At 43.9% G+C, this 26857-nt stretch overlaps 2 protein-coding genes across 3 annotated transcripts in view; one reads left to right on the top strand and one right to left on the bottom strand.

The window, feature by feature from the left end:
• Positions 1-221: 221 nt before the first annotated feature.
• Positions 222-2918, bottom strand: C4H4orf46 (chromosome 4 C4orf46 homolog). Its single transcript, XM_074991880.1, has 2 exons — positions 2390-2918; positions 222-1731 (listed from the first exon to the last, which is right to left on the bottom strand). The coding sequence occupies exons 1-2, from the start codon at positions 2513-2515 to the stop codon at positions 1573-1575; spliced, it is 285 nt and encodes a 94-aa protein (XP_074847981.1). The 5' UTR covers positions 2516-2918; the 3' UTR covers positions 222-1572.
• Positions 2919-3184: 266 nt separating this feature from the next.
• The window catches only part of ETFDH (electron transfer flavoprotein dehydrogenase), a 38673-nt gene continuing 15000 nt past the window's right edge, over positions 3185-26857 (top strand). For both annotated transcript variants that reach the window (XM_074993124.1, XM_074993123.1), the window contains exons 1-9: positions 3185-3368; positions 8515-8661; positions 9429-9658; positions 10031-10112; positions 13100-13218; positions 13512-13589; positions 16886-17032; positions 19044-19184; positions 20999-21142. In XM_074993124.1, coding sequence (XP_074849225.1) covers positions 3335-3368; positions 8515-8661; positions 9429-9658; positions 10031-10112; positions 13100-13218; positions 13512-13589; positions 16886-17032; positions 19044-19184; positions 20999-21142 — 1122 coding nt within the window. In that variant the 5' untranslated portion in view covers positions 3185-3334. The remainder of the gene's footprint in view (positions 3369-8514; positions 8662-9428; positions 9659-10030; positions 10113-13099; positions 13219-13511; positions 13590-16885; positions 17033-19043; positions 19185-20998; positions 21143-26857) is intronic.

Genomic DNA, 26857 nt, shown 5'->3' with positions numbered 1-26857 from the left:
CATTGATCCTCACTTGTTACTCTGTACAAGGCAGAATGCCTGTAACATTAATTTTATCTTTACTCTATTTTGAAAGCATCACATTGATTAGCTAAATAACTTCGAAACAGTAAGAGAACAGGTACTACTTTCTCCCATCTGTCAGCATATAAAAAAGGTTGTAAGAAAAAATAAAAAACAACTAATAATGAAAAAAACCAATCACAATTATCTGTTCAATATTTGTTCTAATGGCTTTTATTCTTCATATAAACAAAACAGATTACATATTGTTGTGGGCAGGGGAAGGGGGACTTGAAATAGTAATGAATTATGGCACAATCATGGCAAACCACTACATTTTCCATAAGTTAGTTGGCAAGCTATGTTTCTGCTTTTTCATATGTTTCTGGTATGATCCAGATATTTACTACAAATTAGAAATGTTTTAGATGATAGATCCCTGTTTACAATGGTATGTCAGATTGTAGGATTTGACTCACAAACCTACTAGTCACTTAAATGGGAAGAAATGCAAAAAAGTTCTAGTATATTGTCTCAAAGATGTGGAGAATTAGCATAGTGGTTTTTGAAACTGAAATGTATACTTCAAATAGCAATTAAAGACTTTTAATACAAAATACAGCTGAGTTTTTATCATAAGAAAAATATGAGCTAAGCATACAATAAGGCACCCTAAATACAGTTTAGTAAAAACAGGCATAGAAGGGTTGGCAGTGATCAATATGTGAAAGTGCAATAATGTATTGAAAAAATGACTAAGGTGATTGTCATTGTAGGGAAGGAGCTTGACTATAGTCTTAAAATAGGAGACTAAGTTCTTGACTCAGTTGTATCTACATTAATCCCCTGTTAAACGGCAGAGTAAGAATGGAGTTTGTATAGGTCTAAGCGAGGGCAGAAAGTTGCACAGGTAGTCTTGCTTCATTATCAAGATTAAAAAAAAAGACATTTGGTCAGTGACAAGCTTGTATACATGCCTATAGGAGAAGGGGAATAAGAAAAACAGAGCTCTCTGCAAGGGATTACAAAGTTCCAACAGTGGATAATTCTTGATTTAAACAGGACAATTAAAGAGGTGTCATATCTCACCGTGTTCAGATACTGTACTCAAGTGTAAATTACTCTAATTAGCAAGTAAATATGAACCTATATAGAAAACTTTAATCAACAGAACTACAAGGAAATAGACAGTTTAAAAATCAAAATTTGTTCCCTATTGCCAAGTCACATTAAAACAGACTATTCTATTATCAGTGAATTCTGAAGGGTGTTCATGAGTGCCAAAAGTATCAACAGGTATTTTATCCCAGCAACAGCTTGTACACAAAACATTTTCTTGAAGGGGGATAGTTGATGAAATACCCTGTTATGTCATCAAACATTTTTTTAACAAAAAAGCACAATCAGTTGTTAAAGTGTTCATTTATACAGACAGTTCTTAATTCATTATAGGCGAGAGTCAAGTTCTAGCACTGCAAGGGCAGCAAAGTAAAAATGATGTGGGATGGTACAGCTTCAGCTTGCCCAGGTAAACTCTTGAGGTTTCCTCCCATGCATGCTTGTGCAACCTCAATCACTGGGTTTCATCAGAGAGTCATACCCTTCCTTCAGAAGATCCCGCCATGTTTTAAGAAATCGGGCATTTTCTGAACATTTAGATGCAAGCTCTTCTACCTGGGCTGACACAGCTGATGTTGCTTCCAGGATCTTCATTAGTGAGAATGCTGCCTGCAGTAAAAACATAAGAATAACCATGCTTGATTAGGTCAATGGACCCTCTAGCCCCACAGCCTGTCTGGCAACAATGGTCAGTGCCAGTTACTTCAAAGGGAGAGAAGATAACAAACACTGAGCGGAGTGATCAGCCCCGTTGCCCACTCCCAGCTTCTTGCAATCCGACACTAGGACACTTCAAGCATCTCACACCACCGTGGGTACCAAACACTGCCGGACCTCCACGAATCCTTCACCAACTTACCCTGCTCCCCCTGGAACCCCAGTTGGAGTTGTTGTGGCCTTCACAGCAACCCCTAGAAAGGCGCTTCACACCCAGAGCGCAGCCCGGGGCGTTCAGAGATCCGGGGACACAGCCGGTCTGGGGTTTGTCTCATGCTCCTGGGTAGCCAGTTACTGGGCTGGGGGCTTCTCCGTGCTCTGCCCAAGACTACAGACCGCTCGGAAAGGGGGTCACACAGGCCCCGAGGAGCCCCTCCACTACTGGCGGCGGCTTACAGCGGTGTCCCGGGCAGACCCGGAGCTCTCACGCCAGCCGGGTCAGCCGCCGGGCCCGGGGTCAACTGACCGAAGGGGGCCACCAAGCGCTGCGGGACCGGACGCCCCCGCCCGGCCGAGTGCAGAGCAGCGCAGCCGCCCGGGGCAGACTCACATCATCGATCTGCATCTCCACCTCCTCCAGCAGCTCCCGCGGGTCGCTGACGCTCGAGCTCCTGGAAGGCTCGGCAGCGCCGGCGGAGTCGCCCTGCGCCTGAAGCACCGGCCGCGCCTCGGCCATGCTCCCCGCCTCAGGCTCTCAGCGGCCACCAACCGTCCCCGCCGACCAACCGGCTTCGCAGCGCGCGCGCGAACCTCGCTAGCGCCACCCTGAGGGGCGGAGCTAAACCCTACGTGCGCCGCTCCCCACGGTGGTGCCGGTGATCCGTGAGAGCGTATCCCCGCCCTCTCGGCAGTGACCGCGCCACCTTCAACTCTGCTGGCGGGATCCGAGCCAAGGTGCAGCGGAGCTCGGTAAAGTGCTCCGCAAATATCCCGCCATACAGTGCAGCGCCACGGGAACTACTGCTCCCAGCATCAAGTGCGGCATTTTCCCAGGCACAGGGGTTGGACCAGTGCATGCGGGGAGCCGCAGTGCGTGCCGGATTCAGACAGTTCCGTGGCTCTGGCTACAGCTAGGGTCCGTCAAAGTGTTTGCTATAGCGGCTACGGACGCCACGTGCAGCCGCAGCTGTTCGCGCCCCGGGGCTTTCGTTTAATTGTAGGACAATTCCTTGCGGCCTGCGCCATTCCCTGACGTAGAGCATCGCTTTGCCAATGGAGCTGGCCGTCGCCCCGCCCCACGCGGGGCATTCCGGGAGCTGTAGTCCCGCCCAGCCTTGCGTGGTTCGGGTTCCCGGCCGGTAGGCTGACTGAAGCGCAGGCGCACTAGGGTTGGGGGGCGGAGTAGAGGCGGGCGGCCCGGGGAGCTCGGGCGTTAGCGGCACAGCAGGGTGTGCGGAGCGGGCGGAGGGTTCGCAGGGACCGAGGCAGCGGGCGGCCCCGTTCCAGTCCCCGAGGGGAGGCCGCCCCGTCTTCGAGGGCCGGCCGGGCAGGCAGAATGCCGCTCCCTCTGTGCTCGCTGTCCAGCCGAGGTAACGCGGGGCTGTTCTTGCGGGCCCCTTGCTGCTCCGTGGGGCTGGCGCGGACGCAGGGCACGAAGGGGAGGCTGCCAGCCACTCCTGCCACTCTCCTCTCCTGCACTTGCTGCCGCCGCCCCTCGCTCGCGGGGGGGTCTGGCCCGAGTGTACTGGAATAGCTGCGGGGGTAGCGCGGCGGAGTGGATGGGACGAGCGGGCCCTTGTTGCGTGCCCAGCGTGGTGGTAAACTGTGCCCACCGCGCACCACTGCCCCGCCCTGTCCCTTGTCAGGCGCCAGGCACAAAACTGGAGCAAAGGTCACTGTCTTGAGCGCCTTACAAAACACCCGCGCGTCGGCCGTGGTGGGGCGGGGGGTGAGGCTGTGAGCTAACGTCCTTAGAAGGGCAAGCGCCCTGGTCCCCGCGTTGGGCAGCCCAGACTAACCCTTGGGTTATTTGCCCCATTTGTCAGTGTGTGTTCAGTTCGCAACTTCTCCCTCTTTACGTCATTGCAGTGAGGTGTGTGTCTGCACGTGCAGAGCTCATCATAGGATCAGTTTTTCATGGTATAACAAGTAAACCTGTCTGTATCTCCTCCAATCTCCCAATGCCTATCCTCATCTTCTCATCCACTTTCCAAGATGTTGAATGGTTACATGAATCTGGGTAGTTAAGCTAGTGCACTTGGAGTATTTCAAGTCCCTTATGTATTTAGACTGAAAGGAACTAACTTGATCGGATCCTGTAGACCTCACAGACAAAAGTGCCATTGGCTTCATGATGTGTAATATGATTAGGTTCATGATTTCTTTTATTTTTATTACGTTTAAAATGACCCAATATTTTTTGTTGGTGGTGGTGGGTTGTTTTTTTTTTTTTGTTTTTTTTGTTTTTTGTTTTTTAAAAAGAGTAAGACCAGAGAAATCAATTGTCAGTATTCTGAACCAGGACCTTTTTTCTGTTCTTTCACTTTTGCACTCCATTCATTCATTCATGTTACCTTTGCATCCTGATGAGTGAAAAGCAGTTCTTGGGCTGTACTTCACATTACTTGTGAAAAGGGGAAACTACATATGTGAATATAATAGCTACTCTGAAGGTCTTGTTTTAATTACTTAAAATTTAATTACTGAAATTTAATGCCTACGCTGCAGGTGTTAGCTCCTGACCACCATCAGGATTTTGTTATGCTTGCAGTAACTTTTAGGAAGCATAGTTGAGGGTTAACGATATATGTAAACCTTACTTTTGAAACAAAGTATAATGTAACTGAGCTAAATGTTTAGGGTTGATTATGAAGTTTTGTTCAGTTCCACATCCCAAGGACCAACTACCCATCTACTGTTCACTAATGTATGTTCAGGTGTAATATGAAAGAAACTTAAATGCACACAAAATAGTTTAAATTTTAGTAACTCTTTTTGGTTTGTATCTTAATGTTTACTGTAAAGCCTCAAAAGTTTGAAATTGAAATGTTTCCTTACAATATGCTTGTGTTTTATATATGCATACTAGTTTTATTCACGCTATGGCTGTGTCTGCACTAGCTCCCAACTTTGAAGGGAGCATGGTAAGTAGGGTGTTGGGAGATTATTAATGAAGTGCTGCTGTGCATATGCAGCACTTTATTAAGCAAATTCTCTGCCGTGGCAACTTCTAAGTGCCAGCTTGCGTGTAGCCACGGCTCACCCACTGTTACTTCGAAGTCCCTTTGCTCCTCAAAATTTTGAGGGTTTCAAACACTTTCAAAGTGGGTTGTCAGCTGCCAGTGTGTGTGGGGCTCCAGTTGTCAGCCGCTTCATGTGCAAGAGATTCTGCCCCTGACCCCCAGCTAGCATCCCCACCCCGGTTCACCCTGTTCCACCCCCCCCGCAGCCCCAGCTCACACCCTCCGGCACGCAGGGTTCCAACTTCGACCTGCGCCTGGGTCTTCCAGCTCCCAAGACACACACATGTGGGGTTCCAGCTCCAACCCCCCTATCCACCACCCCCATGGCCCCAGCGCCAACCACCTGGCCAGGCTCAACCCTTGCTCCAACCCCTTGCACACCTCAGCTCATCTGCACCCTCCCCCCACCACCTTGCAGCCCTAACCCACTCCAAGCTTAACTGTCCTGCCTGCTCCTAGGGCCCCAGCCCATCCCCCCAAGCCCTCCCAACCTGCACAAAATTCAGGGTATTCAAGGATTGTGTGGAATTCAACCCTCGCATACCTGGAACCATTACTGTACTTTTACTGAGTTTTCAGAGTTAAGATTTTCCTGAACTCTAACTAAGCTCAATTTTCTTTTTCATTTTAAGAGCTAAGGCTCTGTCTACACTACAAGATAATTGGTTTTAAGGCATTTAGCCCGATTTTTTCCAAGTACCTGTCTTCACTGTAAATTCCATTAGTTTGGTCTATGGAGTACTAAAATCATCATAATATCAAAATCTTAGTATTGTAGTAACCTGACAGGTGTAATGTTCAGTTCTCATTTAAAATTCTGAATGAAGGGTAGTGAGGGCACGCTGTGTCTTTAAATCAAATTAATTAGTCTCCAAACATGTCGCTTATGTGCCCCACAGTGGCTCACAGTTCTCCACTCTGGCCTCTTCTCTCTCCACTGCTCTCAGGTGTGAAGGAATTAGGCGACAGGAAGACCATTTCAGTTTGGCAGGTGGAAGCGCGTGGCTGTAGGGTCATGAGGAGCTGAAAAATTTTCTTTGTTTGTTTGCCAGTAGCATGGCTGCAGAGTCTGTGATTCTGTGTACACCCCTGCTAGCTGCCTTGTTTTATGCGCTGCCTGGTGCCAGTGGCTGTGCCTCTCCACCCCTCCTACCCACACCATGTGGCAGCTACGCTGTGGGTGGAGATCATGCTTGTCTGGTAGGGTGAGAAATTTCTTTTCAGCCATTTACATTTTCATTTTCTCCTGCTCCCCACATCCCCTGCATTCCCTCCCCGAGAGGCGCAGTGCATTCTGGAACTTTCCCTCGCCCACGTCACGTGGCAGCTAGTCTGTGGGGGGTGGGGGTCATGCTTGGACGAGAAACTTCTTTTCAGCTGCTTGTTTTCATCCTGCCCCCAACCCCGGGGCATTCTCTCCCTTCCCTCCCACCCAGAGGTACCACACAGTCTGGAACTTCCCTGCACCCAGCTGCATCACATGGCTTGACCCCAAACCAATAAAAGGACATGCTGCACAAGTTGCCAGGCAGCTTGTGCATGGTGAGTGTCACAGTTTTCAGTTGCTGGATGTAGCCAGGGGTCTTTTGGTGGCCCTGGGGAAGTCTCCCTCGGGGGTCACAATTTTCAGGTGCTGGCTGTAGTCTGGCTTCTTTTAGCCGCTTGGGGTATGTCTCCCTCGGCAGACATGATTTTTGGTCAATAGAAGAAAATACTTTGTCACTAGAGTAGCCATCCTCTCAGACCAAATCTTTTGTATGGGATTTATACAGAGGTCAAAGGGACTGGCTATAGTTTGGGGTTTTTTTAGCTGTCTGGGAGAAGCTTTTTTTTTTTTTTTAGCTGCCTGGACATGATTTTCGGGTGCTGCTTGTAGCCGGGGCTCTTTTATCTGCCCCAAGTCGTACATGTTTCAGTGAAGGCAATGTAGTAGCTATACAATTACCACAGTTCTCAAAGTAAGGCTTGTAGTGAGGAATAGTCTTCTTCTGAGGGTCTTTTTTGCCAGGTCCAAACCTAGCTGGAGTCTGTGGTCTTTTAGCTGCCCTGAGCTGTAACTGTTTCAATGATTCATTCAAGTTTCAGTGTAGCACCTGTGTCTCCTTAAACATATTCTTCTTTTAAGGGTCTTCTTCGCCAGGAGATCTAAATCCAGATCCAAGCCTGCAAAGATCCAGCACTTTTGTATCCCCTTTTCAAAAACCTGTCAGTTGAGACAGGTGTGCTTTTTATAATTGAGGGGAGAGAAGAGGTAGCAAATCTCTTATAAAGGCAACCCAGACTCACATCTAGAAAAAAGGACGTTTGTTTATCACATCAGGGGAAAGAGGGAAATGAAATTTGGGAAGATGTCATCAGATACCCACATCTGCTTGCAGGGCACTTTTTCCAATGCTGCACCAGTGAAAATAACCAGAATCCTATGGGGCTCAGGGAAAGGTGTGATAGGTTCCGACAATACACTGCTGCAAGACTCAATTTCAGCGCAATTTAAGCTACTTGTGTGTGGCAGCAATAAGTCAGTTTTGTGGGGAGCGTGTGGGAAGGTGAGGATGCTCAAAATCAAATGGATACAACTCAGTGTTAAGAAATCAATTTTAATAATTTTGGTTTTAGCTAGTAGTTGTAGATGCAGCCTAAGCAACTAATATTGTTTATACTTACATGATAAGCTAGTTGACATTTGACATTTAGAGAGGATTTTCTATTTTAACTTATGTTTCAAACTTATTCTTCTACTGGATTATGTTTTAGTGTCTGAGCTCTAGCAAAGATGGTTACATCTGTATATTGTAAGTTTTTAAAAATCAGGTTTAATGACTGAAATGAGGGATGGCAAAAATAGGGTTTATTGTGAAGCACTAATGCAATTATAAATTCTGATTTTGATGCCCATATAATTAAGATTTTTAGTATGATATTCATCTTCCTGATCCCACAAGCTTTACATATATGGCAGTCATAGAAGTTTCCTCCCTATCTACTTAACTACTTTCCTTTAAAATTGCTAAGAGTAGGCATAAGTAAAGGGAATTAAGTCTGTTGTAAAGCTGCAGGCTAACTGCAAGGAATAAGGAGAGCTAGAAAATAGGAGAAAAGTTAACAAAACGGAAAATTCCCTGTGTGCTTGAAAAGTAAATACCCCAAATTTAACAACTGAAACTAAGACTGTGTATTTTACAGCAGCATAACATGTAGCTGTTCATTGCTGGCTGCAGAGAGCCTTCCTTCTGACAAAATAAACCACCCCTAATGAGCCACATGGTCTTAGGTTCAGGTGTTGTATATATGTATATAGAATTATGCTTCTTGCAATCAACTTCCTTTAATTCTGGAACAGGGTAAGGCATGGTTTGTTAATATGTTAGGATTCTTCTTTATTGAGTAGCTTCAAGATTTAAAAAAAAAAAAAGTGAGTTCAGGCCCTTGTTAAATTTTAGGTATGTTATCAGTTAAATGATTCAGCTAATATAATTGTCCTTTTTTTTTGTAGCACGTCATTGTTTGTGTGCTTTAAAGTCAGTAAAGAAAGACAGTCTACCACCATTCTGTATTGCAAGATGGGCTTCTACTTCCTCAGTGCCTCGTATCACTACACACTATACTATTCATTCTCGAAATGAAGACAAACGATGGGAAGGTAAATAAAAAATTGCATATTCTGTGCAAACTGTTGTCTTATTTGCAGGGATCTCTCAATGTTAGCAGCACTGTTTGTTTTATTTGGGAGAGATGCTGTTCTGGTAAGTGAAATTGCAATTGGGATGCTCTGTGGGTTTTGTTGACAAAACCCTCTAATCTAGACATAGCCTACCTGTTAAGCCCATTCACTAAACTGGATGCTTTGGTAAATGTTGCTATCTGAAACTTACTGTTTTCCTTTCTGGTATATGTTCTGTCAACTTTCCTGTTAGAATTAAACCCTTGTAACCATTTAACAAACATGAATACAATCAAACACATAGATGAATGTATAGTAGTGCATAATCTCCCACATCCTTCACAACTTGCACTTCAGTTCTTTCTTGAAACGGGGCTCGATAGAGTCTGAAAATTGCAAATCCCAAGTCCATTACTTTCAGCATTCTAGAATGGCACAAGCACTGGAAATTGAAGTCTTAAGTTCCTTGTGTCTTCTGCTTTATTACCAAAGGCTTAGTTTTGTATTCCAAACATTAGGCAAAAGCACAATTAAAACGCTGCTCATTTACATTCAGTGTCCACATCATTTAAATTCAGTGTCCACAGATTACTAGCTCCACCTTAGTCTAAGGTGACAGTATTTTGACATTTGATGGTTAAGACGACAATGCAAAATTGTAAACTTTAGAAAGAGCAGGGAGGAGAATAGTGAGAAAGATGTGTTAATGGAGAAATTTAGGCATGTCGTATTTTGCTCTATTAAAGGGGTGAACATGGAAAGATTTGCAGAAGAAGCAGATGTTGTCATAGTTGGAGCAGGCCCTGCAGGTCTTTCTGCAGCTATTCGACTCAAACAGTTAGCCAGTGAGTATGGCAGAGAAGTTCGTGTTTGCCTGGTGGAGAAGGCCGCTCACATTGGTGCGCACACACTTTCTGGTGCTTGTCTTGAGCCACGTGCTTTGGAAGAACTCTTACCGGACTGGAAGGAGCGAGGGGTATGAATGTTTAATCATTATGATTCATCTCTAACTTGAAAAAAACTCAGGATCAAGTTCCAGGATATTCCTTTGTATGTTATTTCTGAATAATATATAAAATTTATGAATGTGATCTTTCATTGTACAGTAACTTTATGCATGTGTAAAATGCCCTTGGGTAAGAAGAGAATTGTTAAGAAAAAATAAAAGCCTTATGCCAGTTCCAATAGTTGATTTGCTCATTTTGTTGACCTTTTTATGTGGATATTGTTCTGCTGGATAAAATGGTCTTGTAAGAAGCACGGTGTATTTTTCAATATGTATTGTAGCATAATGCAATTAGTTTCTTGACAAAAATAGCTCACAGTTATGACTCTTCTCATTATTTAGGCTCCACTTCAAACTCCTGTAACTGAAGATAGATTTGGGATTTTAACAAAGAATTTCAGAATTCCAGTGCCAATTCTTCCAGGTAAAGTTTGTGAAAAAGCTAGAACACTTACTGAAAAAAAATGGGCTAAGGTTAAATACAGCTGTAAAGAGCTGCTTTTAGCACCCTTGTACACAATGTAATAAATTACAGCAATGAAAGTCATAAAAGTAAGTAGCTTGCACCTATTAAATCTCACACAACATCTCGGTATAAAGATAGCAGTCATAGCAATGGGGAGAAAAGGAGGAGGAGTTGCATTCTATGTGAGGGAGCAGTATGATTGCTCAGAGCTCCAGTATAAGGAGGGAGAAAAGCCAGTTGAGTGTCTTTGGGTTGAGCTTAGAGGCAGAAGCAACAGAGGCGATGTTGTAGTTGGTGTCTGCTAGAGACCGCCAGATCAGGGAGATGAGATAGATGAGGCTTTCTTCAGACAGCTAAGAGAAGCTTCCAAATCATAGGCCCTGGCTCTCATGGGAGACTTTAATCATCCAGGCATTTTTTGGGAGACCAGTACAGCAGCACACAGGCAATCCAGGATGTTTTTGGAAAATGCTGGGGATAACTTCTTGGTACAAGTGCTGAAGGAACCAACCGGGGTTGTGCGCAACTTGAACTGCTGTTCACAAACAGGGAAGAACTAGTAGGAGAAGGAGAAGTATGTGGCAACCTGGGCTGCAGCCAACCTGAGATGGTAGATTTCAGGACCCTGGCAAAAGGAAGAAAGGTGAGCATTAAAATACAGACCCTTGATTTCAAAAGAGCAGACTTTGACTCCCTCAGAGAACTGATGGGCGTGATCCCTTGGGAAATGAAGATGAAGGAGAAAAGAGTTCAGGAGAAATGGCAGTATTTTAAAGAAGTCTTATTGAAGGCACAGGAACAAACCATCCCACTGCATAGTAAGAAATGCAAATATGGTAGGCAGCCAGCTTGGCTTAACAGGAAAATCCTTGGTCAGCTTAAACTCAAAAAAAATGCGTATAAAAATGGAAACGGGGACAGTTGACTGAGGTGTGTAAATATATGGCTGGAGAATGCCAGGTAGTAATCGGGAAAGCGAAAGCACAACTGGAACTGCAGCTAGCCAGGGACGTGAAGGGTAACAAGAATGGTTTCTGTAGGCACGTTAACAATAAGAGGGTTATCAGGGAAAGTGTGCGGCCATTACTGGATGAGAAAAGTAACCTAGTGACAGGTGATGTAAGAAAAGGTGAAGTACTTAATGCTCGTTTTGCCTCAGTTTTCATGGACAAGGATAGCTGAGGGAATTGGCAGATGTCATTGCCGAGCCTTTGTCCATTATCTTTGAAGACTCTTGGAGACTGGGAGAGATCCCGGATGATTGGAAAAAGGCAAATGTAGTGCCCATCTTCAAAAAAGGAAAGAAGGGCAATCGAGGGAACTATAGACCAGTCAGCCTTACCTCAGTCCCTGGGAAAATGATGGAGAGAATCCTCAAGGTGTCCATTTTGGAGCACTTGGAAAAGGGGAAAATGAGCAGAAGTAGCCAGCATGGATTCAACAAGGGCAAGTTGTGCCTGACCAATCTGATTAGCTTCTATGATGAGGTAACAGGCTCTGTCGACGTGGGGAAGTCAGTGGATGTGATATGCCTTGACTTCATTAAAGCTTTTGATAACAATCTCCCGCAACATTCGTGCCTGTAAGTTAAGGAAATATGGATTGGATCCATGGACTCTAGGATGGATAGAAAGCTGGTTTGACGGTCAGGCCCGACTACTAGTGGTCAATAGCTCAATATCTGGATGGTGTACAGTTTCAAGTAGAGTTCCCCAAGGCTTGGGTTTTGGGGCTGGTGTTGTGCAACATCTTGATTAAAAGACCTGGATGAGGGTCTGGATTGCACCCTCAGCAAATTTGATAGTATCTTGACTGCTTTTTTGTTTTGATAGTATATAGACTAGCACGGCTCCCTCTCTGTTACTATTCCTCAGCAAGTTTGTGGAGGACGCTAAGCTAGGGGGAGAGGTAGACATGTTGAAGGGTAGAGAGAGGCACCAGAGTGACCTAGATAAATTGAAGGATTGGGCCAAAAGAGATCTGCTGCAATTCAACAAAAAGAAGTTCAGAGTCCTGCGCTTGGGATTGAAGAATCCCAAGCATTGTTATAGGCTGAGGTGTGACTGGTTAAGTAGCAGTACAGTGGAAGGGGACCCCAGAATTATGGAGGATGAAAAGGCTGGATATGAGTGAACAGAATGCCCTTGTAGCCAAGAAGCCTAACAGCATATTGGGGTGCATTAGGAGGAGCGTTTCAGGCAGACCTAGACAAGTTGTTGTTCCCCTCTATTCGGCAATGGTGAGGCTATATGTGGAGTATTGTGTCCAGTTTTGCACCCCCTTGCAACGAATATAGCAAGGAGGTGGATGTGCTGGAGCGGGGGTGGAGGGCAACAAAAATAATTAAGGGGTTGGAGCACATGACCTATGAGGAGAGGCTGAGGGATTTGGGCTTATTTAGTTTGCAGAAGAGAAAACTGAGGGGTGATTCAATAGCAGCCTTCAACTTCCTGAAGGGGAGCTTTGAAGAGAATGGAGGGGAACTGTTCTCAATGGTGACAGACAACGGAACAAAGAGCAATGGTTTGAAGTTACAGAAGGAGAGGAGTAGGTTGAATATTGGGAAAATCTACTGCACCAGGAGGGCGGTGAAGCACTGGAATGTGTTGCCTTAGAGAGGTAGTGGATTCTCCATCCCTTGAGGTTTTTAAGTCCCGGCTGGACGAGGTCCTGGCTGGGGTGACTTAGTGGGGGTTCATCCTGCTAGAACGGGGCTGGACTAGATGACCTTCTGAGTTCCCTTCTAGGCCTATGATTATATGTTAGCAAAACAATACTATTAGTTGGGATTGAACCAAACTTCTGTATTTTTAAAGTATTAATTTTTAAGCATGTACATCTTGTGTGAGTGTGTGTGTGTGTATATATATAAATAAATCCATAAATAAATAAATAAATCCATTAAACCTGAACAGACTGTAATGTGTGTCTCCTTTTTTTCCCAGGCCTTCCAATGAGTAATCATGGGAATTATATAGTGCGCCTGGGGCACCTTGTGCAGTGGCTGGGGGAGCAAGCAGAAGCTTTGGGTGTTGAGGTGTATCCAGGCTATGCAGCAGCTGAGGTAATATAACTATGTGTGTGAGAGAGATCTAAGACTAACTTTCTGGTTTTTAGCACGTTCCATATTACATAGAAATTCTTGAAACATTAGGGCTCAGTTCTGCATACTCCTGAATACTCTGTCTCCCGTCCATCAAAGAATTTAAGCACATGATTAAGGCCATTGTTTTCAAGATTGAGCCCTTCGTTAAAAGGCTTAGATTTTTTAACCTCTGTTTTCAGCATTTGGTAATAATTTTAGAAATGGGGTTAAAATGACAAGTCATTAAAATAGTTGCTTGACTCTTTCTGAAGGTTCTTTTTCATGAAGATGGAAGCGTGAAAGGGATTGCAACTAATGATGTAGGCATTCATAAAGATGGAGCACCTAAAGTGAGTACTTATTTTAATAGGCAAAGGTACAATTCTGTAGTTGATACATACGTCATTCTAATGCCATTGTTGTGCTTGTTGTTACATCTTTCAGGGAAAGTCTTCAGAGGAGAGATAGTTTTAAGGAGGGATTTGTATGAAACTTGTATAGGTTTGTTTAGCATAGGTAGAGACTGGAGGGATGGAGTGGAAGGAAAGAGATCTTGGAAGAGGTTACTGAATGGGAGAACACATGAAGGTCAGTAGGAGAGCAGTCAAACAAGTAACTGATAAAATCTAACAGGTTTTTTTCTAATGGCTGGTTGCTGCCTTCTGCCCTTTTTGTAGTTTTGTTGTACTTTGCTGACTCCATCCCATCAGTCTTTTATGAGGAAGGTGCACGCTGGATGAATCTTCCTGCCTGTCTGATAGCTGTCCATTTCCACTTAATGCTTCCTCTCTATTGGTGTGTTTTATATTGTTTACTTTTTAAAATGTACTTTCTCTGCTAATAAGGAGGTTGAGGTTCCTGTATGTAAAATAGTCAACCACGAAATGCTATATTTACTGCACTCTTGTCTTGAAATAATATAAACAGAACTGTCACCTCCCTTTATGTTACACAAAGTGGCTACAATTTTCAATTCTGTTTTTTCACCTGTAGATGGTATCGGTAATACTCACATGTGCTGCAATAGTTGAAAGCTTGAAAGCCCCAGAGTTAGGAACCGTGGAAAAGGACCAGAATGTCTTCTGTGATTTTTTTAAAAGAAAATAGCACCATTTATTCAGAAATTTGTCTCCCTCAACAAACATTTTTGTTAACTAATTTATTAATTGTAATCATTAGCACCCCAATACTACACACATTGGCACAGGGGTTTCACATGAGGATCTGTGAGTGGTTCCACTGTCGTCAGCTGTACCATTCATAGTGGATGGAGTTAAATACATGCAAGTGTTTGCAAGATCAGGGCCTTGATAATTAAATTTACTAACATTATGTGCTCTTTGTAGCAGGGAGTGTCTCTTGTTTGTCTTAGAACAGTCCATATTCACTGGTATCTGATCCATGCCTGGGTTCCCCACCATGGTACAAATTAATAAAAAATGTGATGACAATGGTATAATACACAATAAGACAAACATTCATTCTAGAATAGGTGTAACTGCAAAACATTTTTGTTATTTAAATTTATAAATCTGGAAACATGGATACTGTCTGCATTTAGAAACCATTGTTAAATAGCTTTTGTAATTGCCATTATCTTAGCAAGGATATGGCTTCTGTGAAATTGTATTGTATGCATCGTAGTAATAATACAAGTATATTAATTCAGTCTTAGTCATCTGAATGCTACACAGTTCACCTCCTGCTTCTCAATCAAAGGCAGAAAGTGGAGAAAAATCTAGGAAAAAAATTGCATTTGCCTACCACCCAATTTTAATACCAGTATAGAAGGAACATAGTACTTTGTGATTCCATCCCCAGTGACCTGTAAGAAAACTGTAATAAACTTGAGTCAAATTAAAAATTTCAGTACTGTTTGTTTTTTTTTTGAGTTCAGGTAGGATATAGCCTTCTGACAAGATGCCAAAAGAGAATTATTAATCTAACTCCCAGGATATTTTGTAAATCTTGTTTTCTTTTTAAAGTATTGTTTGGGTTTTTCCATAATATAATACATATACAAACACATTAATACAACTTTTATGGTGACAAAGGTAATTACTACTAAAATAACAAATCAAGTTTTGTGTTTTATGTATCCAAACCTTTTGGGTTTTTTTCCTGCTAATATTCAATCCTAGTAAGAGCTCATTGTGTATTTTAGTTACTTGGTGAATAAAGGCTATAAAGGGAGTAGACAGTTGTGTATATTTTAGCATACCAGATTTGTGCAGTAATTTGGGCATTTCATCTTTTTTGACTTTATCAGTACCCTAGGGCTGGGTTCATCTCTAAGTCCTATGTGTGAACTGGGGATTCTTTGTCATAATTCACTACCACAAGATGCATCCAAGATGATGATGATGCTGGGCATAAATCATTAATCACATGATGCTCCCTATCAGTGCCTAGTCCAAGCCAGAGCAGCTAATGATCCATCCAAAACACCAAATTCAGTGATGAATTTTGTTCATGTGTCACTTGAGATCCACTGTGCATATGCATACTGAATCCTATCCATAGGGTTGAACAGAAGCCTCATCTCAAGAACAGAACAGTGCTAGGCAGAGGAATCACGAGTTAGCTTCTGGAAGGTGTATGGGTGCTTTTGCCTGGGAACTGACTAAGGAGGCTGGGAGACTGAAAATGAAGTTCACTGCAGCTTGGCTGGTGAATTGCATTAGCTGGGCTGACCAGAATAAACATGTATGAACTTTTATTTCTTTATACTAACTTAAAGGCTTCCAATGTTATGTTCCAGTTGACTGATAAATGTCACTGTTTTGAGATTGCTTCTTTGATGTCCTTCAAACACTGGATAAGCCACATTAGTCCCTGAAGTGCATACAAGTCTCTAACCAGGAGTCTCTTTCAAACGGACTTGCTGAGCAGGGCTCAGAATGTGGAGTGGGAGTGATGAAGCCCTCAAGGTTATCCAGAGGAAGGAGTGAAACCCCCTGGATAGTGTTCCCTGTAAGCTGGGCATTTGTGCAGCTGCTTAAGAGAGAATCAAAAGCCACGCAGCTGATTAGCAGAGCATCTATAATTAGCTTTTTGTTTCTATGGTGGTGCATGCTCACATGTGTTTTGCTGCACGCAGAAAAGTATTCTGCTCATGGATGGAAAATATTAGAGGGAACTTTGCCCTTGGGGGTCTGGTATATTGAAGAGGTTTCTTTAAGAGACTGTTTAAAAGCTGAGGGCACAGCACAGATCTTGTGGGATCTGACAGCGGAACAAAGCTACCTGGGTGTGACACAGCTATCTGGGTGAGGTCCTTCCCTCCATTCTGGCCTCCTGATGCTGGGTAAAAAGTCCTGAACAAAAAAAATGTGCTCTAAGAGCCCCGTTTGTTCAGAGGATTGTTTTCCTGGTATTAGTATTGAGTACTGTGGTGGGATGGGAAGAGTACTTCAGTGGTGGAACTACAACACACAGTGCTGCAAAGTTTTTGGGCGACCTCAGGAAGGCTACAGTAGTACCAGTAGGTGCTCAGTAGCTGCTTCAGTCTGTGGAGTGTCCCAGAATCAGATTTTAAAATGATGCTGAAAGATTCTGAAATGTCTGAATGGCAGCTCTGTGTCTCCTTTACACTCAGCAATGTTGTTTAAACAGTATGATGGTTACAGATACTCTGCTTTTACAGGCAAACTTTGAAAGAGGTTTGGAGCTACATGCCAAAGTCACGTTCTTTGCAGAAGGTTGTCATGGACATCTGGCCAAACAGCTGTACAACCGATACAATCTAAGGGAGAAATGTCAACCCCAGACTTATGGTATCGGACTGAAAGAGGTATCTGCACTTGGTTTTGTCACAATACTTGTATGCTTAAATGGTTAGAATGTCAGACTTGGTGCAAACTAGATGGCTTCCAAACGTGTGTATGAACAGCTTTCTAAAAATGAGGTTTCTGCATTGGATAGTATACTTAAGTAGCAAGTGGTGGATTTTGACAAGAGCTTGAAGTTCAGCTTTTAAACTTTTGAAACTTTTTAGTATTGTAAAATAAAGGTTATGAAAAGACCCTGAGAGCTGACCCCCATCTCCTGTCCAAGGCAAGTTAGTCCTTTATGGTACATTTTCCTTCTCAGTCTCCTTATTTTCTTATATGACATTAACGCTTTGCTTTTCTGCTACTAACTCTGGGTAATCTCCTTTGATCCACAGGCCCCTTTCTTCCGTTTACAGTGCAGGAATTCTGTAATCCTTGTGACGCTTTACTGGTCATTTCACTGTCCTTCAGGTTTTGTTTCCAAACAAAATTCACTCCTTTTAATTGATTTACCTTGTATACAATTTCACATTTTAAGTGTACTAAATACTTCTTTTTAAGGTCCACTTTTAGCCTAGCATTGACTGTGGCTCTGATAAATAGAGGACTAAGGTGCCATTAAGTTGGGAAATTGCACAGCTGTCTGCAAGTCCCCTTAGCTGTGCCTGCAGAGCCTCTCCTTTCAAAAGAGGCGTGCAAATACGGCCAATGAGAAATGCAAATGAGGTGTGGATTTAAATATCTTGTGGCTCATTTGCATATTCATGTGTGAGCTAACTTCTGGAAGAGCCATTTCCAGAAGCCAAAGCAGCCGTGTGGACAGGGCTCCTTCAAAAAGAACCCCCATTTTCGAAAGCACCCTTCTTCCTAATTTTTTTTCCAGGAAGAAGGGTGCTTTCGAAAGAGGGGTGTCCTTTTGAAGGAAACCCACCCACGCACCTCGTTTGGTTTCTGAAAGCCAGATCATGTGGGGATATGCAAATAAGGCATGAGATTTAAATCCATGACTCATTTGAATTTCTGATTGGCCACATTTGCATGCGCCTTCCAAAAAGGAGGTGCCATGTAGACACAGCTCTTGTGACTATTCTGTGACATGTCAGGGTGTAACCTCCGTGGTGCTCTGTTAAATTATACTGAAGTGATGGCTGAAAACTTTCTTTTATCCATACCACAGATGTCAAATTTGTGCTAGCTACACATCATCTGTTGTGTTAATTCAGTATTCTTATAGTTAAGGAATTGTGCTGGGGTTTTATTTTTGGAAAATATTAAGTCTCTTTTTTTTCCTGAGTACAGCTATATTACCTTCAGAAATTAACTGTTAGCTTTAAACAAAGGATGTTCAGAATGTTAAGGTATATATTAACTAGTGTTCCTTCACCATCAATGTCTACTGCAGGCTATGTATATTACCTGCAAAATAAATGTTTAGACTTCTGTATTTTTAAAATTTGTGAAACTTTTTAGTAGTACAATATAATTGAAGGTTGGCTATTGAGTTTGAGGTTACCAAGGAGTGTTTACAGTAGCTTATTTGAGGTTCCACATAAAGAAGTTGTTAAAACAAGTTTCACCAAGTAATCCAAAAACTTTGGTGTTTTTGTTTTGTTTTTTTAAAGTCAGTGGAAGCACATGCTTTTTCTTGCATTTGTTCTTTCTGGGGTTATTAAAATAATTGATGCTAAACACAGGCTTTTCTGTGATTGATGATGGATCATAGGATTGTGACACATTTTATCTTCCATAGTATAAATATTAAGGACCGTTCTGTTTGTTTGAAGTTGCTGATGTGAGGTGTATTAAGGAAGGAAAGTAGATGAATTGCCACTTGAAAGTATTCTCAGAGCATTTGTACTGCCTTACTTTTTCATCAGCTGTATAAGTTTTAGCATATGGTACAGTATAGTAAATTCAAAGTAATGTGTTTTGCAATCCTGTCCCTATCCTTTCTAATTTGGGTTTTGATTTTATATTACGTAACTGAAATGTCTAGCCTGTACTTGCATTATAATGTAGTCTTTATTCCAGTTATGGCTTATTGATGAAAAGAAATGGAAACCAGGAAGAGTGGAACACACTGTTGGCTGGCCTTTGGACAGACATTCATATGGAGGGTCATTTCTTTATCATTTAAATGAAGGTGAACCATTGGTAGCTCTTGGGTTTGTGGTAAGTAAAGGTTTGCTGCTAGAACAAAATTTTAAGTCCTTATTTTAAAACAGGAAATGTTAGAATGTCTCAACAAACATTTGTAAAAATTTTTAACATATGCTGAACTTTATGTAATTTTTCCTTAACTTCATTCTGAGAAATACTAAACCACTTATATGAAAATTTTCTCAAAGAAATTCAAATGGAGGCAGGAATCAGCATTGGAAATTTCAACCCAGGTGATTACAGTTATAAGCAACAGTCTTCTATAGTGGCAAGTACCAGCCACGCATAATTGCAGATGTTGCTACTTGTCACCTATAATAAGAGTGTTGAGTAAAACTGTAAATGAATTTGCATAACCAGTTGCGTGTGTTAGCACTCAGGCATCTCCTTACCCGCAGATATTGTCGTCTTTTTTCAGAATACTTGTTATTACTTGGTTCTTGCATTACCAAGAATGTCCCCTCCCCCACCATCCCTATTTCCCTTTGCCTGTCTCTGTCTTCTGTAGTTTTATAGCCGCCAGGCCAGACTTCTGTAACAAGGACTTTGTAATAAGGCAGTGGTCCCAGAACTGTGTAGCGTACTACCATAATGATCATGAAGGGACATGGGGGTGGGAGGTACATGGCAGGGCCCAGGAGCCAGCCACTATTTGGATGGGAGAGAGCACCATGTGACCAGACCTGTTCTGCCCCCACATCCTTTCACCTTGCTTGCTTTTCCACCTCCAGGACCAGCTCTGCTTCCAGACCAGAACTACTTCCATTCTGCACACCTCCCCTCAACCCCCAGCTCTGCCTTCATTCTCTCTCTCTCTCACCTTCTCTGCCTCTAGCCACAGCTCCTTCCCCATCCCCAGTTCCCTTCCCTGCAACACTGCTAAGAAAGCCTTGGCTATCCAATAGTGGAGGGGGGCACTGATGGAGTCTGTTAATGGTAAGCGGGGGCATAGCTGGAAAAGGTTGCACATCAGTGTATTAAGGTCTTGTGTGCATCAGGCAATAGCACAAATAGTAATTGCGTGCTAGGTCCCAATACTGCCACTTCATTCCATACAAAGAATCATTTTCTGCAGCTTAGCTTAATCAAGAGTGGGCAGCAGCCAGATGTGGTTCAGCAGAGTTAGTCCCTGGCAGGACACTAGACTCTTTATTTATCTAAGCATCATCAGGTATGGCTGCTTGCAGCTCCCATGGGCCATGGTTCACCATTTCTCTGGCACAAGCTAGGCCACCAGTTCCGGTAGCTCTCCGGCTGGGAATGGCAAACTGCAGCCATGGGATTTGCAAGCAATCATGCCTGTGCACATTCAGGTACTATTTGGCTGCCAACCAAGTGCTAACCCTAGAGAACTGTATCTGGCTTGCCAGGCCACTTTTTGCCCACCCTTGGCTTAATCCATTTAAACTGAACTGCATAGCATTACGTAGTAGTGTAGAATTGGAGAGTCCACACTGTGAGTTAGTGCAGAATTGCTGTTTTAAATTCATGCCTTAACTTATTTTGCTATAGCTTCGATTAATACAGAGGCCTTCGTGGTGAAATCTCCTTGCATATCTAATAAAGAAAGTGGTGAGCTGTCAATTCCATTGGCAGTGAGTAGACTCTGAGGTGAAATCAGGATGCTCTATGTAACCTTGGCCAGATTCTCTAAAAATAATCTTTCTTTCTTTCATCCTGAAGTTGGTGTAACATGAACATAGCTTTAACATCCCATATTTTAATGCTGATCTGTCACTTTAGAAGTATAAAATAAATTATTTTGTTGAAATGTTCACATTTTAATATTCATTGTGGCATGTTTTATTTTCTTATTTTGCTTAAAGGTTGGTTTAGATTACCAGAATCCCTACTTGAGTCCCTTTAAAGAATTCCAGAGATGGAAGCATCATTCCAGCATCAAGCCCACTTTAGAGGGTGGAAAAAGGATTGCCTATGGCGCTAGAGCTTTGAATGAAGGTGGTTTCCAGGTAAGGGTATGCTTGCGGGGGAATGGGAAGAACAGTATGTGCTCATAGGCTTTTTCTCTTGCAACACTGCAAGGATATTTACCCTGAATTCCCTGTGGCCCTAGTAGCTAGTTACACTTCTTTCTATACATACATAAAAGAAACGTCCTCCAAAGCAATATAATGACCTCATCAAGCAGATTACATTCGTTTGCTGCCCATGGAGTGGAGGCAGACAGAGGGCGCAGGAATGTGGGGGCAAAGAGGGCTCTACAGGAAGGCCAGGAAGAGAGGGGGTTGACAAATGTAGCGAGTGAGGGGCACAGTCCCCTAGTAATATCTAAACTGAAATGCCTTCCGTTTGTTTGTTGGCACGCATCCTTTGAAATAAATGATTGAATGCAGCCAAAGGAATTTCTGGACAGGAAGTGACACCTTTGGTACCAGGATTTTCAGTGGCTATTCTCAAATAAATTGATCAATTTATATGAATATTGCCAGGCTTACAAAAATGCCACACTGTCTATTCAGCTAGCATGTCTTAGGATATTTCGTGTGTGTGTGTGTGTGTGTGTGTTACAATGAAACGTGTACAACAATAAAGAGAGAGTTCAATAGTCAGTACTGTATTTATTGCTAGGAGGAAGTTGCCAGATGTTCCTCTTTGCCTGAGTCTACATCAGTTTATATGAGAGAGAATAAGGCAATAGCTATAGAGATTCTCCAGAGCTCACCATGAGTTCAGTTATGTATCCTGCTTTTGTAGCCATCCCTCCTCTGTCTGTTTTGAATAATGTGTAACTTATTTTATGTAGCTTCTACTGCAAAGCTTGGTTTATGATACGTAATTCGTTTTGTACCTATGTTAAATGGAGTTTACTTATCTGTATGTTAAAACCTGCTAGCTGATCATTAATTTTTATCTGCTCCACTCTTCAAGATACATGCCTTGTAGATGCAGGCCTGCTGGCATTAAGAACATCTTGTTGAATCAGTAGGAAATAAAAAGCCCATAGGAACAAAAACAGTAAGGCTATATCTAGACTGCAGACTTCTGACAACAGAAGTTTTGTTTACAGAGTATGCATCCAGACTGAAGATCTCTCAGAAGAGATCTGCCAGTCAGGAGCATTCTGTCAACATTCCTGTACATCTTGTTCCACAAGGAAGAAGGGTTGTTGTGACATAGGGTGGTTTCCCCGACATTTCACCCATCTACCACTTCCACCAGCATTTCCAGCAGGCTATTGCCATTAAGTGCTGCCAGGGCTGAGTGAGAGCCACTCCATGTTAGTGAGTGTGTGCTGCAGAGCCCTGTGCAGATACAAAACTTATATTCCTATCTGAGCTGCAATCCACAAAAATGGTCCACAGATGTAAAGCATATACCCTCAGATTTGCAGGACTATGTATGTGCAAAGCATAGCTTCCACTGACTTCATTTGCAGCTGTGACTACAAAAGCACTTCTGCAGATCAACTCCCGTTATATTAAAATGGACATCCAGAAAATGAGGAACATGCAATTTAAAAAGCTTGGTGACTTGTCCAATATCATTTAAAAATGTACAGTAAGGTCTCAGAGTACACGAGGGTTCCATTCCATGCACCCTCACGTAACCCGGATTTTGTGCAAGTTGAGGTCTGGCTTTTTCCCCAGCAGAACACATGTTCTTCAACCAGGGAAGCAGCAGAAAGGTAAGCCCTGGGGTGGGGGTGGTAGTTGGGGAGGGTTAAGCCTGGCAGTGGGTTGGGGCCATAGGAGGTTGGGTGGGGTTAAGGCTGGGGTGGGTTAGGGCTGCAGAGGGGAGAGGGGCGGCGCTAAGCGGAGCTGTGTGTGGGGTGGTGAGTCAGAGCCCTTCTCAGACAGTGAGCCAGGACTTGGCTGGAGGTTGAACCGGAGCCAGAGCCTGGCGGGCGGGGGGTGAACGGTGGGGGCTTGAATTGGAACTGCACGTGGGAGTTTAAACCAGGCGGGGAGTGGAGGGTGAACCGGAGCCATGCGTGAGGGTTGGTGAACCAGAGCCAGAGGTGGAGGTGGCAGGTAAGCTAGAGCCATGCATGGACGGTGAGCCGGGCCGTAGCAGGCAGTTGATCTGGAGCCAGAGCCGGGCGTGGGTGGTGACCCAGCAGAGGGGTTGAACTGGGGTTGCGCATGGGGGGCTGGTGGGATTGAGCCAGAGCCACGCCCGGGGGATTTAAACCAGGGCAGGAGTATGCAAACGGGGTCGCATGCGAGGGATTTGAATTGGAGCCGTGCAGGGGGTTTAAACTGGGGTGGGGGATGAGGGGTGAACCGGAGCCACACACAAGGGATGATGAGCCAGAGGTGGTGGTGGCGGGTGAACTAGAGCTGCGCATGGGCGGTGAGCCGGCAGGGGGTGTTGAACGGAGACCGGGGAGGTTGAGTCGGACTCCCTCCTGAGGGGAGGTGAGCTAGAGCCAGAGGCAGGGGTGGGGGTTGAGCAGGGGCTATGTGCGGATGGTGAGCGGAGCTGGGGAAGAGGGCTGAGCCCAGGCCGTGCAGAGCCAGTGGGGTTGACCCAGGGCAGGGGGAGTGAGTTAAGCACAACTGGAAATCACGCTGCAGGGTTTACAATAGGATTCGTGGTCAGACGCATAAGAGCAGGGTCGCATAGTCTGAGTTCACATACTCTGAGACCTTACTGTGTAGCAGAAGCAAGGATGTGAGTCAGATCTCCTAGAGCAGCATTCAGCAGCCTTAACTACGAGCAAGCTGTTTCTTCCTGCAACCCATTGCCCCATTCACCACACACTTTAAATCTTTTGCAGGTAGGGGTTCCTACAGACAATAACCTCCTTTACTAAACAAGCCAGATTCATTACCAGGGGAGGTCCATCTTGAGTGCTGAATGAGAAAAGGTCACACAGAAAAGAGGATGTGATCATGCAATTGGAGACTTTATCATCATACATACATGCAAAGAGGACAACTTAAGGTCACACAAGCAAGTAACCTTAATTTCTGGCATGTCCTAACCGTTGAGCACCTAACTTTGCAACCTTAAAATGTTGTTTTTATGTAGCTTGTGTGTAACTTCCTAATTTTTTTAAAAGCACACAGAAAAACATCAATTTCCTTTATATTCTGAGGGGGAGCATTTAATAGTGGGCACAGACACAGTGCCTACAGCCCTCTACCCCAACTTTTTTGTAGCTCAGTCCTATTTCTTCCCCATCCTGACATACCCCAATCAGATTATATTTACCTACCCAGTCCCTATGTCCTCTGCTCAGGCTTCTCATCATAGTCATAAAAATGTAAGAGTGGCCATACTTGGTCCAGACCAATGGACCATTTAACCCTGTATCCTGTCTCTGACTGTGGCCAATGCTAGAAGCTTCAGAGGCAATGAACGTGACAGGACAATTTCATGTGATCATTGGTTGTTCAGCCTCAGCAGTTAGAGAATTACGGACACACACAGCATCTGTGACCATCGTGGCTAATAGCCATCAATGGACGTAGTCTCCGTGAACTTATCTAATTCATTTTGAGCCTAATTATACTTATGGCTGTCACAACATCCCATGGCAATCAGTTAGATGAAATTATATGCAATCCCTCTTTTACAATGATTCTATAGATTTAATCCAGGAAGGTCTCCTAAAAACATTGCAGGAGATTGTTCTATCTGCAACACTACCACGAATACTCAGGGGGTTCTCCTGATAGATCCAGGCCACTATCTTCTCGAGAGTCTTGTGAAATTCCCAAAATAGGAATGGAAGTGATTTATATTCAAGTGGCTTAACTATTGTGTTCTCTGTGGTTGCACTGATGCAGGAAGATATGGGAATTTACAAAATTTAAGAAAATACAATTGACATGGAAAGCATAAGAATCAGTCAGCAAATAACTTTTATTGTCCCTGGTACTAGGCTAAGTAGACTTAGGCTGCGTCTACGCTACGAGAGAAATTCAGATTTAAGGCAGTTATCTCATTTGTACCAAGCAACTGTCTTCACTGTAAATACCATTAGCTTGATTTCGTGAGCACTAATATTGATATAATATCGAAATCATAATGTTGTTGGAATTGGGTGGGTGTAGTGTCAAGTTTGAATTTCAGATCTCAAATAAAGGCTGGTGCGGAAGTGACATACCTTTTAAATCAAATTTATTAGTGCCCAGAAGTGTCCCATATGCATCCCACAAAGCTACACGGTTGCCCGACAAGTATGGCTGCTTCCTTCTCCACTGCTCTCCATCCAGGTGTGCAGGAAGAAGGTCACAGGAAGCCCACACATTTTTGATTAAATTTGAATTCATCAGCACCCAGGTCTGTAAATATAAAGGGTGCCCATAGTGGAAAAATTTTTACCCATCATGTTGCACCACATCTGTAGCAATCACATCGTTAGCCATCTCCTGCAATAATGAGCACTCAGTGTAGTGATCTGCCTCGTAGTTCTCAGACTCACAAGAGAGCTTCAATGTGGACCCATCAGGAGATTCTGGATGTTCTTGCAATTTGGGGAGGGGAGTCAGTGGCGAAGAGACTTCAGGTGGCCAAGAGAAATGCAAACCTCTTTGATCACATTCCATGAGATGACTGCTAGAGGTTATTCCTGGGACTCTCTGCAATGCCATGTGAAGGTGAAAGAACTCTGGCAGGCCTATCACAGAGTCCATGAAGCCAACTAGTGGTCCGGGTTATCTCCACAGACCTGTCACTATTATGAACAGCTGCACCTACTTATTGGGACTGACCTGACCACAGAGCCCAGTTAACTTACACACAGCTGCCGGGCTCAGCAGACTCTGCTACCACAAATTGGCATGTGCAACGCAGGCAGGTTTGCCCTCCTTTAAGTGGCCTTTTTTTCCCCTGATGAGGGCTGCTCAAGTGAGTGAAACCTTTTTCCCCCAGCTTGGGAGATGGCACAAAATGCCCCCTCCCGCCCGGCATTTCTTTTTACTTTACAGGGATCCCCCTGACCCAGCCATCCATGCATCTGGAATCGAACCCTTCTCCACCATCCCCTCTTGCCATGCAGCTGCCGGGCTCTGCAGGCCTTGGTTATTGTGGAGGATTGCTCCAGGAACATCAGAAAAAAAGTTTTTCCCCAGCTTCAGGACATCAGCTGGCTCCCCCTGCTTTGCAGCCTTCTCACTTCCCCTGAAAAGCGGACAGTAGCTTAACTCGTCCACAGTGAAATGTTCTAAATAAATGATGGTAAAGGATGGATTGTGCCATACACAATGTGAATGCCATCCTTAATAAGCCTTAAGTGTCCTTGCAAAACGAAACCTTCCCTGATGAGACAGGAGACCCATTTGGTCCATGGAGAAGCGTTTTATCTGAACTGTATCTTAATTTTGACCTTCACTTACTATACAGCTGCTATCCCTAGCATGGGAGACAGGGTGAGAAAGCAAAAAAGATGCAAGCAGGATCTCATCCTGCAGCAGATGGAATGGTCTGAGGCAGAAGCCAGTAAGATGACAAAGGGCATAGGTCAGTGGTGACAAAGTACAGCTCAGTGGCATCGTACTACAGCACAAAATTCAAGAGCAAGTGGCAAATCTCATAATGGCAGTGAATGACCAAACAGAGGTCCCGTGCTGCAGCTGCAGAGGGACTCCCAACACAGCACTGCAGGCTCCACTGACTGCTGCCTGGAGTCCCCTGAAGACAGGTTGCGCCCCCACCCCCTCCAGTGTTGCATTCCCTGAACACACGGAAGGAGGGCAAGGACAGCCTGCTGCTCT

Source organism: Carettochelys insculpta, chromosome 4 (assembly GCF_033958435.1).
Source record: "Carettochelys insculpta isolate YL-2023 chromosome 4, ASM3395843v1, whole genome shotgun sequence".
Lineage (NCBI taxonomy): Eukaryota > Metazoa > Chordata > Testudines > Carettochelyidae > Carettochelys > Carettochelys insculpta.
Note: the sequence above shows the minus strand (reverse complement) of the source record. Positions and strands in the feature narration are given on the sequence as shown.

What these genes read in the sequence shown, in the direction of transcription:
- C4H4orf46 (XM_074991880.1), bottom strand. Translation starts at nt 2,515, where the DNA reads ATGGCCGAGGCGCGGCCGGTGCTTCAGGCGCAGGGCGACTCCGCCGGC. An exon ending in TGGAGATGCAGATCGATGAT is followed by an intron (nt 1,732 to 2,389) that starts GTGAGTCTGCCC and finishes TTTTTACTGCAG; the next exon opens with GCAGCATTCTCACTAATGAA.